General features: G+C 22.7%; 1 protein-coding gene across 2 annotated transcripts in view; it reads left to right on the top strand.

Annotated features, from left to right (window-relative positions):
• The window catches only part of LOC147656884 (Krueppel-like factor 6), a 121279-nt gene that overhangs the window by 102372 nt on the left and 3600 nt on the right, over window positions 1-15307 (top strand). The window contains exon 2 of one of the 2 annotated variants that reach the window (XM_086912827.1): window positions 3297-3427. The exons of the other annotated variant lie outside the window; for it this stretch is intronic. Within the exon in view, the coding sequence (XP_086768953.1) occupies window positions 3297-3374 (78 nt within the window). The 3' untranslated portion in view covers window positions 3375-3427. Of the gene's footprint in view, window positions 1-3296; window positions 3428-15307 lie in introns of those variants that run through there. 2 annotated transcript variants of the gene reach the window in all.

Here is a 15307-nt window from a genome sequence, read left to right on the forward strand (position 1 = left end):
TGCTTATATAAATAATATATCTATCAATTTGTTTAAAAAAACATGATAGATATAATATATTGTTTGATGAATTCGTAATGAATTTTCAAGTTTAATTTTCTTAAAAAGTAATGATTAGTAATAATTAGCAATGATGATGACAAATAAATCTTATTTTATATTTCTTTTTATTTTTTCAAAAGAAACTATCTTATGTTGATATATATGTTATTTAGTTGTAATTTATACAAATTTATACATATAAAAATCTTTTTTTTTCAATTTAATTATTTTATTACTAATTAGTCAAATATAATAACTTCAGAAATTAAGAAGGATAAATTTAAAATAAACAAGTACTACATTAGTTTTATATATTCTTGATATGAAGGAAATTAATCCAAACCAGAAATGAAATGTGACTAATAACAATAAGAGATTGTTGTAGTTTATCGAGGATGAATCGCGTATTCGATAAATTTGGTTGTCTGGCATATATGTGAGCGATTTATTAATGAGATTTGTCGTTTAGTTATTACCGACAGCTTTATGCTCGCTCATGTTCGATACACGCGAATTAATAATGAGATTTGTCCGCATGATTGAACAAATATAGCAAAAATCATGATTTAACGTGGTCATCCAAGATTTTCTATCATTTGTTTCTTGTTGTTTTAATAAATCATAATGTTAAAAGTTAACAGTTAAAAATTCTATTTGCAATAACGAATATTAAGACGTTATTGATACTTATGATCTCTACCGTGGTTTCTCTCTCGTGGTTTTCTATCTACCAACCGATCGTAACTTTAGTTTCGCGTGCATGAACATTGACCGAGTTCCGGATCGATTCCGCTGAGAATATAGAATAAACTTGCTCGGAAGTTCGCTCCTAATTGTAATAATACAAAATAGAATCGAAGTAGGTTGAACAATAAATGTTGTCAACACGGAAAAAACAAACTCGTAACTCTTCCGTTGAAGATATCGATTTTATACTTCAAGGTTATTAGCAATGAGACGAAATATACTGAAATATAATTATAAAATTTCAAATTCTATACATTCTTATAAGTAAATATAATATAAAACGTATAATACAATTCTTAAAAGTAAATATAATATAAAAAAAGAAAAAGAAAAAATTAATAGTTATTAAAATTAGAATTTATATAAAATTTTAATTAAAAATAAATATTTGTTACGTTTAAATAATAAAATACGTATAATCAAATATGCAAGTATTTTAATTTGTGTTTATTATAGCATTTATTTAAGCGTGATCTCCATTTTTTAGAATTTGATTATATTTGATTCTATCATATAACTAAATATAAGTTTATATAATTTTGTAAGAAGAAAACATACACTATTATATTATTGCAATCTGTAAATGCAGACTGTTCTTTCTTCTTTTCATTATATTTCAAAAATTATAGCAAATAAAATATCGTGTCATATCGACATATGAATATATAATTAATTTAATTTAAGTAATTTACTAATTTAAATAATACTAATTGAATTTTATGAAATTCATTTTATAATTAGCATTACATAAAACTTAATTCCTATTACTGTACCGACTACATCAATTTACATATAAAAAAAATATACCGATTTAATCTTTCCTTTAAATCTTCAAAATTTTAATCTTTTACCATCTTCTGTTCCAGAGATGTGAAATATATTTAGCTGCAATTCGAATATTTTTCTACTAGACTGGTAGCCAATGAAGTTATGAAAAGTATTTCTAATTCTGTTTTGAGTTTTAGGGTAGTGTCGCTATCATTTATTTTCCGCGCAGCGAATTGTACCTTCGTTTCTATCCACACCCCCTTCAATCACATCCCTCTATGCCTATCTAACTAGCACTAAGCACTCTGCGCCGTTGTCCATAGCCAACCTGTTAGTCAAACACAGCCTGCAACCTGCTTATACGAGCCACAACTATTAACCGACCGAATTATCGCCATCTGACCCCTAGCCAGACCTTCTATCTTAAATGAAAATAGACACCTGGCTAATGCCCCCGGATGCATTCTCGCTTTTAGCTGCAATTCGAGCCTGGTTGCGTCCGTTTTCTCTCTCTCTCTCTCTCTCTCTCTCTCTCTCTCTCTCTCTCTCATACACGCACACACACACATTCACACACATACATCTCTTTGTAAGCCCACTCATCGCCAATTGTGATTTTGGAGGAATACAATTTGCCTGGAAATTTCCAAGAAAATGCTTTCCCATGTTTTATCTATTAGAATATTGTCGACATTGTTAATGAATGGATAACTGTTGTGAAACACAATTCTTAAAATTTACTGATGACTTTTGTTTATAAAAATTGAAAATGAAGATTTATTATAAAGAAAAATTTTTATTATATAAAAATTTTTAATTGATATATTTTTAAATTCATTTATTTTTTTATTTTTTCGGATGGATTTTTAAATGTTTTATTTATAACATTGTTTTTTATTTTAATAATATTTCAATAATTTTGTGATATGAATATATGAGTATATATATATATATTATAAAATGAAATTACTTAAACGCTTAATACTGTTACTATGACATAAAAAATACTGAAATTTGTATAAATATACGAACTTTTTATATATGAAATTTGTAGCGAATGAGTAAATTTTAATATTTTCATTAATTTATTTATGATTTAACAATGATACTCAATCTGTTAAATTAGTTATATATTTTTATATTTTTCTTTTTCAAGAAAATTTTAATAATAATATTAAATTCTTACCAAATTCCTTATGTGATCATTAAATTTTTAATTTCATCAAACATAAGTGAGAATTCGAATACATGTCAATACATTCCTAATAAATAGTAATTATAAAAAATTCGTAAATTCAAAAAAAAATTCATCGTTATTTGTTCTTCATATAATCAGTTATATAAAAAACTTATAATATTTTACATACTGAAATTATTAATATTTAATAAGTTTTTGATAATTAGATATATTATATATTATAATAAAAACCGAAATAATATTAATTAAAGTAAAATTTTTTTTAAGATACATATATTTTTAAAATTTATACAATTATATGCAAACTTGCTATTCAAAAACTTTTTTTCTAATCACGATAAAATATAATTTTTTTCGATTAAGTTTTTTGCTCTCCGATTCACTCTATGCAACGGTTTAGCGCGCATGCGCATGTTTCATAACGACGCATTTTATCTCTATTTTGGCGACGAGACTTGAATGTTCCGAGAATCGTAACGCGTTTCCACTGAACTCTGCTGGCTGACAATGACCATCACATAAAAATTGATGTTACTTCTAGGAGCTACTTTTCTCCGCTACCTACAGTTCACAGTACACTGGTGCATCATTTCGAGGCCCAAGTTCTTTTTTCTTATAGCGACCTCGATGGCGCTTGGATTACGTAGATTCTTTTGAATTTTTACTTCGCATATTCATTCAAAATTCCATTCAAAATTCCATGTCAATATATAAAACAGTGCAAATGAATGATAATTGTTGAAATATTGTCATATATATAATACAGTTTTATGTTTTTAATTATACATTATATCAATCATGCAATGATACTTTTTATTTTTTTAGCTTTGATTATTAGAATAATTTGTTGTATGTAAATAATTGATTTGTTTTTATTGATTTCTTTTTATTGATTTCACAAATTTTATATTATATTTGCTAATTTATATATATTGATCGTTTTTTCTTCTTTAATCATTAACAATGTTTCTTTTTATATGAAGAAGATCAATAGTAAAAATAAATACTAAAATATGTTTATTTTTCGTTTAATTTTAATATTTTTTTACAATTGTAATTTATATTATTAAATTTTTTTTCGAATATTCGAATTATTATATATATGTATATTATATACATTTTTAAATATCTTGTTATTAAAATAAAATTTCAATTAAAAAAGTTTGTCTTATTATTTTTTTGTTACTAAATTTTTCCTTAATAAATTTAAGTTTTTTTTTATAAAATATTTTTTGTAAATTTATAAATACTAATATTCATTGCATAATAAATATACAAATATTATAAATTTTATCTAGCAAAAAAACTATATTTAAGGATTATAAAGAATAAAAATTATAATATGTATAAATTATGAAGTTATTGATTTTGTGATAAAAATCGTTTTTCTTATATTTCTTTCAATGTTTCTATTAAATATATCAAAATGCATAATTAACACTGCATTAAATACATGATTTGTTAATTAAAGCCAATATTAGTCAATATTGCCGAAGATGTTTTATTATATCTTCCGTTACTCGAATGTTATAGACGTTTTAAAATAGTGATGAAATTTAAATTTTATTAATGATACAAATTATTAGAATTTAAAATTGTTAAAATGCGCATTATACAATTTCCGAATCAATTACATTTTATCTCATTAGATTTTTTCTAGTTTATATGTGTATATTGTAAATATAATTTTTTTATTGTAAAATTTTAAAAAATGCTTCAAAATTTTTTTGTAATTAAAAAAGAACTTTATAATGAATTTTATATAGATTTTAATTGTTCATGTACATATATGTTAATAATTTAGTAGAATCTTGAATATGAAAATGACATTCAAGTTGCTACACAATACTTCTTTTTTTCAATAAAAAAATGAATTAAATAAACATTTCACGAAAATTAGAAGATTATGCTAAGAAAATTATTTAATTTATATAAAAAATAGCGCATTAATTATACAAATGTCTTAATCAATAATATGTTATATTATATAAAATTATAAAATAGAATTGATGATTAAGTTAATTATTAAATATATCATTGATTATAAAGATGCACTTGCATTGTAATGTAGTTCTTCAAAGTTTATTCTTAAAGTTCTTCAAAGACAAAAAATGTATATTTATTTAAAAAGTTAAAATTCGAAGATGAGTAGTCAGTGTGTAGATGTATATATGTGTATATGTGTCTACAGAGTTAGAAAACGAGTTTCGTAAGGTTTTGTTTTAATGTGTTGCAAAAGTGAAGCGAAGTTTAAAGAGTACAGCAAGCAGAACAACTGTCCGAGTTCAGAAAGGGGCAGTTACAATGTGCCGGTATACTGTTGCGTTTGTATTTATTTTGCTGTTGACGTTTCATCCTAAACATATGAGCATATTATAACACACATTCAAGTTGCAACTAGTTTCAGTAACATATCATCGTGATTATACTTATATCTGGATTATTATTATCATCACATATTTCTAAAATTTCTAATTAAAGCGATCAAGTTTAGTTTTTATCGATTGTTAAATTTATTTCGATAATACTGTATCAAATTTAAACTTTTTTTATTAATTATTTCTCTATTATAATAATATTACATATTATTTATTCTTAAAATTTTTTATTATCATTATATTTGCAAATATGAATCTTTTTATAGAGTCAAAAATAAATGAAGACTAAAAGAAAAAATTTGATAAATTTTGTTAATTTTATATTTATGTCATATATTTAAAAGACAAAACTTTGTTCTATGCTAATGTTTCATATTATTATTATATTCTATACATGTTATTAATTTCGAGATTTATTCATTCATTTAAATATAACTTTATGAGTATAAAATTAATATTTGTTATTCGAATGTTTCAAGATATTTTAATTATAAATATACAGATATACGTAACAATTCTACTAATATTGAAATTGTCCGTACTTTCCGTAAAAATTTAAAAACTTATCAATTTTCTGTGATCTTTATTTAAAAAACTTTAAATAAGGGACTGGAAAATAGAATTTTATAATCTTTGATCAAGTACCTTTTTAATATCATTTCTTTGCATTTAATATAGTATATTTATAATACAGTTTCTTTTCATTTTAAAATATCCATAAGAAATAAAATTTATATCATTTTCTTTGCGTCATCGTTTTTCATAAAAAATATTTTTAATTTTTCTAATTTTATTTAAAATTTAAAAGACACATAAAATTTAAAATATTTCAATATATGTTGAAAAATAAAAGAATATTAGATAGAATAATTCAATTAAAAACCGTAGTATATATATTTTTATTTCATAATATGAATCAGAAATTATCTTCTCTTTCGATAAATGTGTATCTAATAAATATTTTATTCGGTGAGAAATTTTTCATAAATCTCTTTTCGTAATAATTTATTTCTCGAGTAATAGTTTAAGATGAAGTTTTTGTCTGGAAAAAATGAAGCGTCCTATAATTACTGATCTTGTTAGATGGACACGTCAGTATGACTCCTATTTAATTAATGAATAATAAATAGTATCATTTTACCGCGATCATCCGCATTTCTCGGTTAATGCATGCGTCGTGACACGCGAAATGCAATTGTACAAAACTTTTCTTCATGTGTCCTATATAGAAAGATTAGAAGACGGCACGACGTGACGCATATTCCTAAACATATATTTTATTAACACACATTATGACGCAATTTCATACTCAATCAACATTTCTGACTAATTATTATTGTAATAACTCCTTCTTTTAGTATTTCTTATTTAATTGCATTTGGCCATCATCTTTTTTTTAGAAAAAATTTTCTAATCTTTTTAAAATAGAAAATTTGATTCTAAAAAGCTAATCTTGAATTTTCTTGATTAATGATAATCTTGATAATATTAAAATATGTAATTTAATTTAATAAAATAAATGGAAAAGGATAAGAATTATAAAAAAATATGAAATAAAACATTTTAAATTTTATATAATTATTAATATATCAATATAATTAAGAAGAACAGAAAATGTAAAAAAAAAAAAATAACTGTATAAAATATCGTCTTCTATTGTTATTATTATTAATATTATATATTACTAATTATTTTACATAATTATCAGATTATTGTTATTCATTAAATCGTTCTTTTTGTATAAATCATTAAGCATAAAATATAATATTATGGAAACTAAAGTATTAAACAGATTTATTTCTTCCCAACTAAATATTAATAGATAAGATATCTATGATTATATAACTCAAGTTTATCTGGAATTGTTATCTGATATTGACAGTCTAAATAAATGAATATTGTTTTTCTTTTTTTTTTTATAATTGACTGCATTTTTTAGTTTATACAATCATTAACAAGATCAACAAGATTACGTAATTAGCAATTCTATTGGTATTAAGCATTTAATATTAAGCTCTTTATGAATTGGATTTAAAAATATCAATAATCTAAATCTAAATCTATATATTTATATAGAGTTCGTAAGTAGAGTACATTTGTAAAATATTTAGAACTATTTTCGCTGTAATTATCGATATGAATTTTAAAAAGTTATTGATTAATCTCGAGTTTTCTTAATTATTACATATTTATGTATTACATATTTGGAACATATTATATGATATGATTGACAGCTTGAATAAAAAGAATATGAATTTTTATCATTAAATGAATTTTTTTTTTTATTGTCGATGATATCTGTTATAAAGTAAGTTATAGTAACTCTCTATAATAAGTAGTCATAGAAAACATGATAATTCAAATAACGTTATTGATTATTTTTTCAATCAATTGATAATTTATGCAAACATTATATTATAATCCGTATACATACTTATACATACCAGCAATTTTTTAATTATTTATAACTTGGATACCTTTTTTTATTATCGCAAATACTATTATAAGAAGATATACATTTTATTATTTCGCAGAATTTTATAAGTGCAGATTTAAACTGTAATTGTATTTTATTTATTCTTAATTGCTCATGCAATCTATAAGATATAGATTCTTTATGCAATTGTTAATATACTTATTGTACTATAATGAAGAATTATATATTCTAATAAAATATAAATAAATATATAAAAATAAATAAAAATAGAGTTTCAATGTTATTTTATTTTATTATCATAATATTATCATGATTATTACTTTGATTATATTTAATTCTACGAATCAATCTTTTGGAATATCAAAAAATAACAATATTCTTTCGCTAACTTCGATCATTAATATAATCTTGTTGATTTTTTTAATAGTAAAATATAATAAAGATAATAAAGAATAATTCAGTATTTCTTTAATTTCATAAATTCAAGTTTCTTATAATGTGCACTTCGCCTGAAGTTCTAATTATTAATTTTTTTAAAAATTTATTTTTTTATTTAAATAAATAATATTTTTTGTAATGAAAAATTAATTGAGGTTGCATGATACTTTTATTTCTTACAATAAAATAAAATAACAAAATTTTAGTTTAAAAAATCATTTCGAAACTTCTGATTATTAACTCTCAAGTTTGACAGAAATTAAAAATTTCTATTAGCAATTGTGTTTTTTCAAAATTGATAATAAAAATATATTTCTCAAAAATTCTTCGGAACTTATCATGTTCGATCCTTATTCTTGATCTTGCTAATCGATGCAATTATTTGATTTGCGCAATCGCGTTACGTAATGGGCGCGTTCGATCCGAAACCGCTTCGTCGGCGGACGCGTAATTAATCGCGAGACCGTGTCGCAATATCGTGAGAGAACCGTGCGGTTACATGTCACCACTTCGCAGCCATATACAGCGCTCGAAAGAGCTGGTCCTTTTGATGTCGACCCTCTGATGTCATTAACATTACTCTCTGCTTCCCTTTCCCCTTTCCTCGCCCTCTATTCCTCTTATTCTTTTTTTTTTCCTTGTTTATTTATTTATGCACCTGTTCTTTTCAGCCATATGTTTTATTTTTCTGACTCATCTTTCTTTGAAACTGACTTTTTCTTTTTCTTGAAATTAATCGATATTATTGTTATAACAACTTTATATCATAATTTTTATATTATATTAGGATTAGTAAATAGTTCTTTGGCAAGAATTAAAACGGAACAAAAAAATTTTCTTAAGGAATAGTTATAGTTTTGGATAATTTTGTTAGTATTACTATTCAATTATTATAATTTAATTTTTATTTTTATTTCTTATACTTTTATTCTTCTAACATGCAATCTAAATGCTGCTTTTCCTCATTTTTTTGTCTCAAACGGTTTTTCTTTTAATTTTAATTTTAAATTAATCGAAAATACCTATATTTTTAAAATTATCTATTTTCTTGATAATTTTTTTTTATTTATTATTTTATGAACAATTATAATAATTTATTTGATATATAATTGATATAATTTATATTTTATTATAACTTTTACACAATTCTTAAGCACATTTATATTATTGTAGAGTTTATTTCCTTGTAAAGAAAGAAAAAATATTGTGACATCACGCATAGCAATTACGATACGATATTGTTAATTATAAATGTCGTGGTTATTCTAATTTCAATATATATACTTGTATTTACATCGATCAACATTATATTAATGAAAGAAATATAACCAATAATAGATAACGTGAACTCAATCAATAACAACATTTTTTCCATTACATCATACTATGCGTGTTACTTATTTACCCATCTTTTTTCGCTTTTTATACTTTGATGTTTTTCATCCCACTCGTACTTAATGCGAATCGAGACATTCGATTTCATCCTTGTTTATTTCGTTTCCTTCGTATTGTATATAACGTTAGAATCCTTAAAGTGAATTCAATCGATCAAGGAAAGAAAAGGCCATTGTTCCTACGTTAGAGATCTAGAATCAAACGTGAGAATCACCGTCGAATTGAACCTCGTATTTATCAGTTACAGGGTAGTGAACGTCGTTCTCGATCGTGAAATACTGCCAGTTACGGTTGAAACTATATGAGGTAGATTGTGTACATGCCAAAGAGAATTTCTTATAGTATCGCCCTTATCATCAGATAAATGTATTTGTTCTGATATTTGCACTTATTATTAATTACTTTTATATAAAAAATAAATGAATATAATTATATATATAATGTAAAGCATGCAATTTTAATTTTATTTATTTTTCAGAATTTTACATTATTGTTACAGTAAAATTGTTAGTAAATTCTGCAAAGCATTTTCTAAATTAAGATTAATAAAAAATTATCTACTATTACTATCTACTATTACTAGTACTATTACTATCAAAAAACATTGTCTAACTTAAAATCATTGATTATTAAAAATAAATTAAAATTACAAAGTTTAAACTATGAAAATACAATTATGAAACAAAATTAGAAAAATAAATTTTATGAAATAATAAATTTTGAAATAAACGTATAAAAAATTGTTTTGTTAATAATTATTTATTAACTCATAGTTAATATATCATTAATATCTAAAAATTTTTTATAGAAATAGAAAGCTCCGTAATCTTTAATTGCTTCGGGTCCTGCAAACTCTAGGGGCAGCAGTGGTTCTTTCTATCGATTGTGGTCTATAGTGACGATCCGTGAAACATTGGAACACAAGACGTAAGAAACATAAAGTCTCCTTTTTTCGTTATGGCCGCTTCCGAGAAGAGAAAGTTACACTTCCTGATCGTCGCATTGCGGCGAAAAGTTTGCGGGCTTTCTCAACGAGCACTCATGCTTCCAGTTCGAGTGCATTCGAGTCCTACCTCCCTTTGGGGCATCGATCTCTCGCTTGCCTCTATTCGCGCCGTCGCTGGACGTGTTTTTCGCAGCCTTAGGATGTTTGGAACCGTTTGTGCACGTTACAGAGCCCGAAACCCTCGATCAGACAATGTCGCGACGTGTAGTGCAAAGGTGAAGCAGTTTATGGGTCAAGCGTTGAACGCTACTCAAGTGCAATCAACCAGTTAGCGAGCTAATAGGTCGGGCGATTTGAGAAGAAAAGCACAGCAGAGCGTTCAGTAGACTCGTTGCTTTATACACAAGACTTTTTGGAGAGTTGATATTATCGATTTCGACTAAAATAAATTTTGTTTTTTTGTCTGATATTCTTAATGATGGTGGATGAACAGTTAGTATAATCTATATATCTGTTTTATTTTATTATTTTGTTATATTTGATATTTATATTTATTATGATATTTATGTTTTTGCTGATTTATTAACGTGATTTGATAATTGATAATTTTAATATTTATGTGATTAATTAGATATTTAAATATTTTTACAATAATCCTTGCAACGTTAATATCCTTTTAACAATATTAAATTATTTTAAAAATATTATTTTAAATATTATTTTAAATATAATTATTTTAAATATAATTATTTTAAATATTAAATGTTTTTAAAAATATTAAATTATATTTGTATCTATAAATTTATTTTTCTATTAAGATTTTAATTTAAGTCTTATACTAACATATCTGTTTGTTTAATATAGTTTTATAATATATATCTTTTTTTATCAAAAGATTTTCTAAATTAACTTAATGCACATTCGTATTATATTCATACATTCTGTATTTGTGATATTTATATCTATAAAATTTTATAAATAATATAAAATATTTTATATATTAAATTTAACTAATCATAAAAAGAATTATCCTTTTTATGATTTCAAATTTTTCAATTATAAAATTTATAAATTTTCTATATATTTTTATGTCTAATAAAATTAGTTTAATTCTTTATACAATTCCACAATAGTTGGGCAAAATCTTTTTTTGAGAAATTAGAAATTTTTTATTTTTTCAAAACTTAAATCTATTAATCTATATTCGAATATAACGCGAAACTTCTAGATGCCAAATAATCGTGTATGTCAGTGATATATCGATTCCTTCGATCGAGACAAGATATGTTTACATCTTGTCTTGTCGTACTTGATATGTCTATATTGCCAATATATCGATCATAATCATGCTATCGTTGTTTCCTAAGAAACATAATTGTGTTCGAGTTTTACAGTAAGTTCCAAGCATTTCTAGAGATATCTAAGATTTGGCCTAATTATAATGCATCAGGAAATAAGTAACATTTTCATTCGATGCAGATATTATTGCATGATATCGATAATGGCATGATTCAACAAATTTCAAATTTATTTTTAAAAATAAAAGGTCTACATTATTTTCTATTTTTATATAAATTTATATAAATTTAACACAGTAATTAATTAATTAATAAATTTATTAATAAATTATAATAATAATTAATAATAATATATAATAATCATAATATATAATATAATAGTTAATAATAATAGTATAATAATTATTAAATATTATTATTAAATTTACTACATTTATTTATATTATAAAAATATAAATTTTAAAAAGTCTAATTAAATTTTGAATTTTGCTAATATTAATGACAAGCAGTGATATATATGATTTTTCTGTGAGTATAAATAATTCTGGATATATATTGGATATATAGTGGATATATATTGAAAATTGAAGGAATTAAATAATTATTGAATCTGCTCATATTTCATAAAATTTGCGACTAAATATATTAAAATCCAAATTCATGGTGAAAAATGAAATCAAATAGGATAACACATGGCTTCAGAGATAATTTAATATATAATTTAATGAAAAATTTATATTTTACATCCATTTCAAATGTAAAACATGTTATGGCTTTATCTAGTCTAATTTATAAAAGATAGCAATTTATGTCTAAAATCATCTTTCAATAGCATATAAATATATATACGGGATAACTTATTGAAAAAGTAGATTTTTCATGAATTTGAGTAGAATCTTAATGTTTTAATAATGATATATAAGTAACAGAAAAAATAATTTAAAAAAAGCAATCAGATAATTTTGGAAAAATAAAATACTATCAATATTATTACGTCATAATATTAATTTATATAAATATAAATTTCAAATAAAGCTATTTGAACAGCCATAAGCAATAACAAATTAGTAAGGTATTTTATTTTAAAGATTTTTTCTTTTCTAGAAAAAAGAAAGAATTTTTTGAGAATTCAAAATCCTATTCCTTATTATACCATATATTAGTTCCTATAAACTCTTCAATTTAAAACAAAATGCACATAGATATCTCCAATATTTTCGAAGAAAAACAGCTTTTATATAGCTTTTATATCTTATTTTGTATATAGGAAAATATATATATATATAGTATATATAGGAAAAAACTTGCTCAAAATAATGTTCATAAATATTTCATTAAAACTAGTAAGAAGAAACTTGTTTAATAACTTCATCTGAAAAATTGTTGCATTCTTTTTTCTCTTCTTCTTTTTCTTTTTCTTTTTTTCTCTTCCTTCTCCTTTAAATTGTTCTTGTTCCGAATCGATTATGAAATGGCTATATGAGATAACCATATGTACACCACAAACAAACTTTTTCCGTTTTGTATTTCTACGAGATAAGAACGCAGCATACGATCCGATATATGCGGCCAACATAAACGTATAAATAATTACATTTTTTCAAGTATAACATTCACCAACTATATAACGACAATAGTTCAAAATAATCAAAACGCAGAAAAAAATCAATTTTTCAAATGTATTTAAAGTCAATGTAAACTTAAGGTATATTGCTAAATGTTCGAAGTATAAAAATAAATTAAAAAAGATAACTCAGAATTTTTTAAGAGTACTTTGGAAAAAAAAATATATGGATTATAAGATTGTACTTTTCAGAAATTATTTATCTTTGCCCAGTTATATTTTTTATTGGTAAGACTTTAATTAAACTAATTACATAAAGAGCTATAAATCTTTTCAGCTATAAATATGTGCGACATTTGTGAGAATATATCTTATTGAGAATATATCTACTTTTTGATTTTAATTTTAAGACTTTTTGAAAATATCTATTTTTTCGTTATTTTTTAATATTTAACAATGTTTATAAAATGGATGTCACAATAAATGAATTTGCATAAGTATATTTATTATATTTAAGATAGATATGTAAAATTTAATATTAGTAAATTTTTTGTTAATATTTACTTGTTTGGAAGTTAAAATAATAAATATAACAAATAAATATGATTCAAAAATTGATTAGTTAATTTTCAAAAGAAAAATTTTCTATTTTAAAATTATAATATATAATTAATTAATTCAAAATTATGATTTTTATATTTTAATTATAAAATATAATTATAATATTAGAAAAAAATGTAATAATTTTAATTAATCAAATTTATTTTTATAATTAATTAAATTAATTAGATGTATAATATAAAAAAAATCCTACATAAAAATAGTTACCAAAATCGGAATGTTTGATCAAAAATATATAAAATTGTTTCTTTCATAATAAAAAAAAAAAATCCATAATTAAAATAAGCATATTTTTTTCTCTTGATTTTCTCGTTGATTTTAAACCACTGTGTGATATTTCATAATTCTATCGTAATTGACTTATCTGCAGGCATCTAATTGCAATACAATCGGTTAACCGAGGTATCGATTAAATTAACAAAATTTTCAAATTTTTTTTACGCTCACAAAAAAAATCTCCTAATTCACAAGTTTCATTTTGTTTATGCAATTAACGAGAAGGATTTGAATGAAAATAATTCAAAAATTCTTCACAAGTGAGAATCTTAATTCATATGCAATTGGACAGATTATTTTTCATATGCTGTTCACATATTCGTTTCATGTATGTTATTTATAAATCTCGATCGTTTTCCTTTATATTTACAATTATTGTATATATGTTTAAAAATTTTTAAAGACATTTTGTGTTTTATTATATTAGTAGAGTATTCTTATAGAGTATTCATGTATGTTATTTAAGATTAAAGTTAAAATTTTTTTCAAAAAATTTTTTAATGCAAATAGATCGTTATTTGATACATATCTGTTATTGATTTAAATCAAAGTTATAACATTATTATTAGAATATTTCTGAAATCAAAAGTTAAATAAAAAAAATTTTTTTGATAATAATTCGACAGAGATTTTCACCGATTTTAATGATTTTTAGATTAATTGTAAAAATCAATTCCAATATTTGAAATAATTTTTTCCTTTGCATATTATCGCCATTGGGTCTTAAGTTTTGAAATATTTATTAAAAAAAGAATTGTTACTATTATAGAATTTCTCTTGTGTTATATATATATCTGCGACTGGGTTTATATACCATGCTACTATATAATAATAATAATTTTTTTTATAAATATTTCGAAGATTAAAAGCTATGGTAACATATAAAAAATTTATTAATTTTTATAATATATCTAAAAATCATCGAAATCAGTAAACATTTCTCTATTTTGAATTATTACTAAAATTATAAAATTATTTAAATTTCTTACCTATACAAAATTAAATAACATAAGTTTATAAGTTATCTTTTTTCAAACTAAATAAATCAATATCAATAATCATATCATAATTATAATAATATAAGCATTCTTAATATATTTGATATTACATATTTTCTAGCAGTGAAAAACGATAATTGATCTCAATCTAATTTTTAAAATTTTGAACTAATTTAAATATGCAGTATAACCTTAAAAATA

The sequence above is a fragment of the Apis florea genome, unplaced genomic scaffold (assembly GCF_048593485.1).
Source record: "Apis florea isolate Af1SG1 unplaced genomic scaffold, ASM4859348v1 contig_3493_pilon, whole genome shotgun sequence".
NCBI lineage: Eukaryota > Metazoa > Arthropoda > Insecta > Hymenoptera > Apidae > Apis > Apis florea.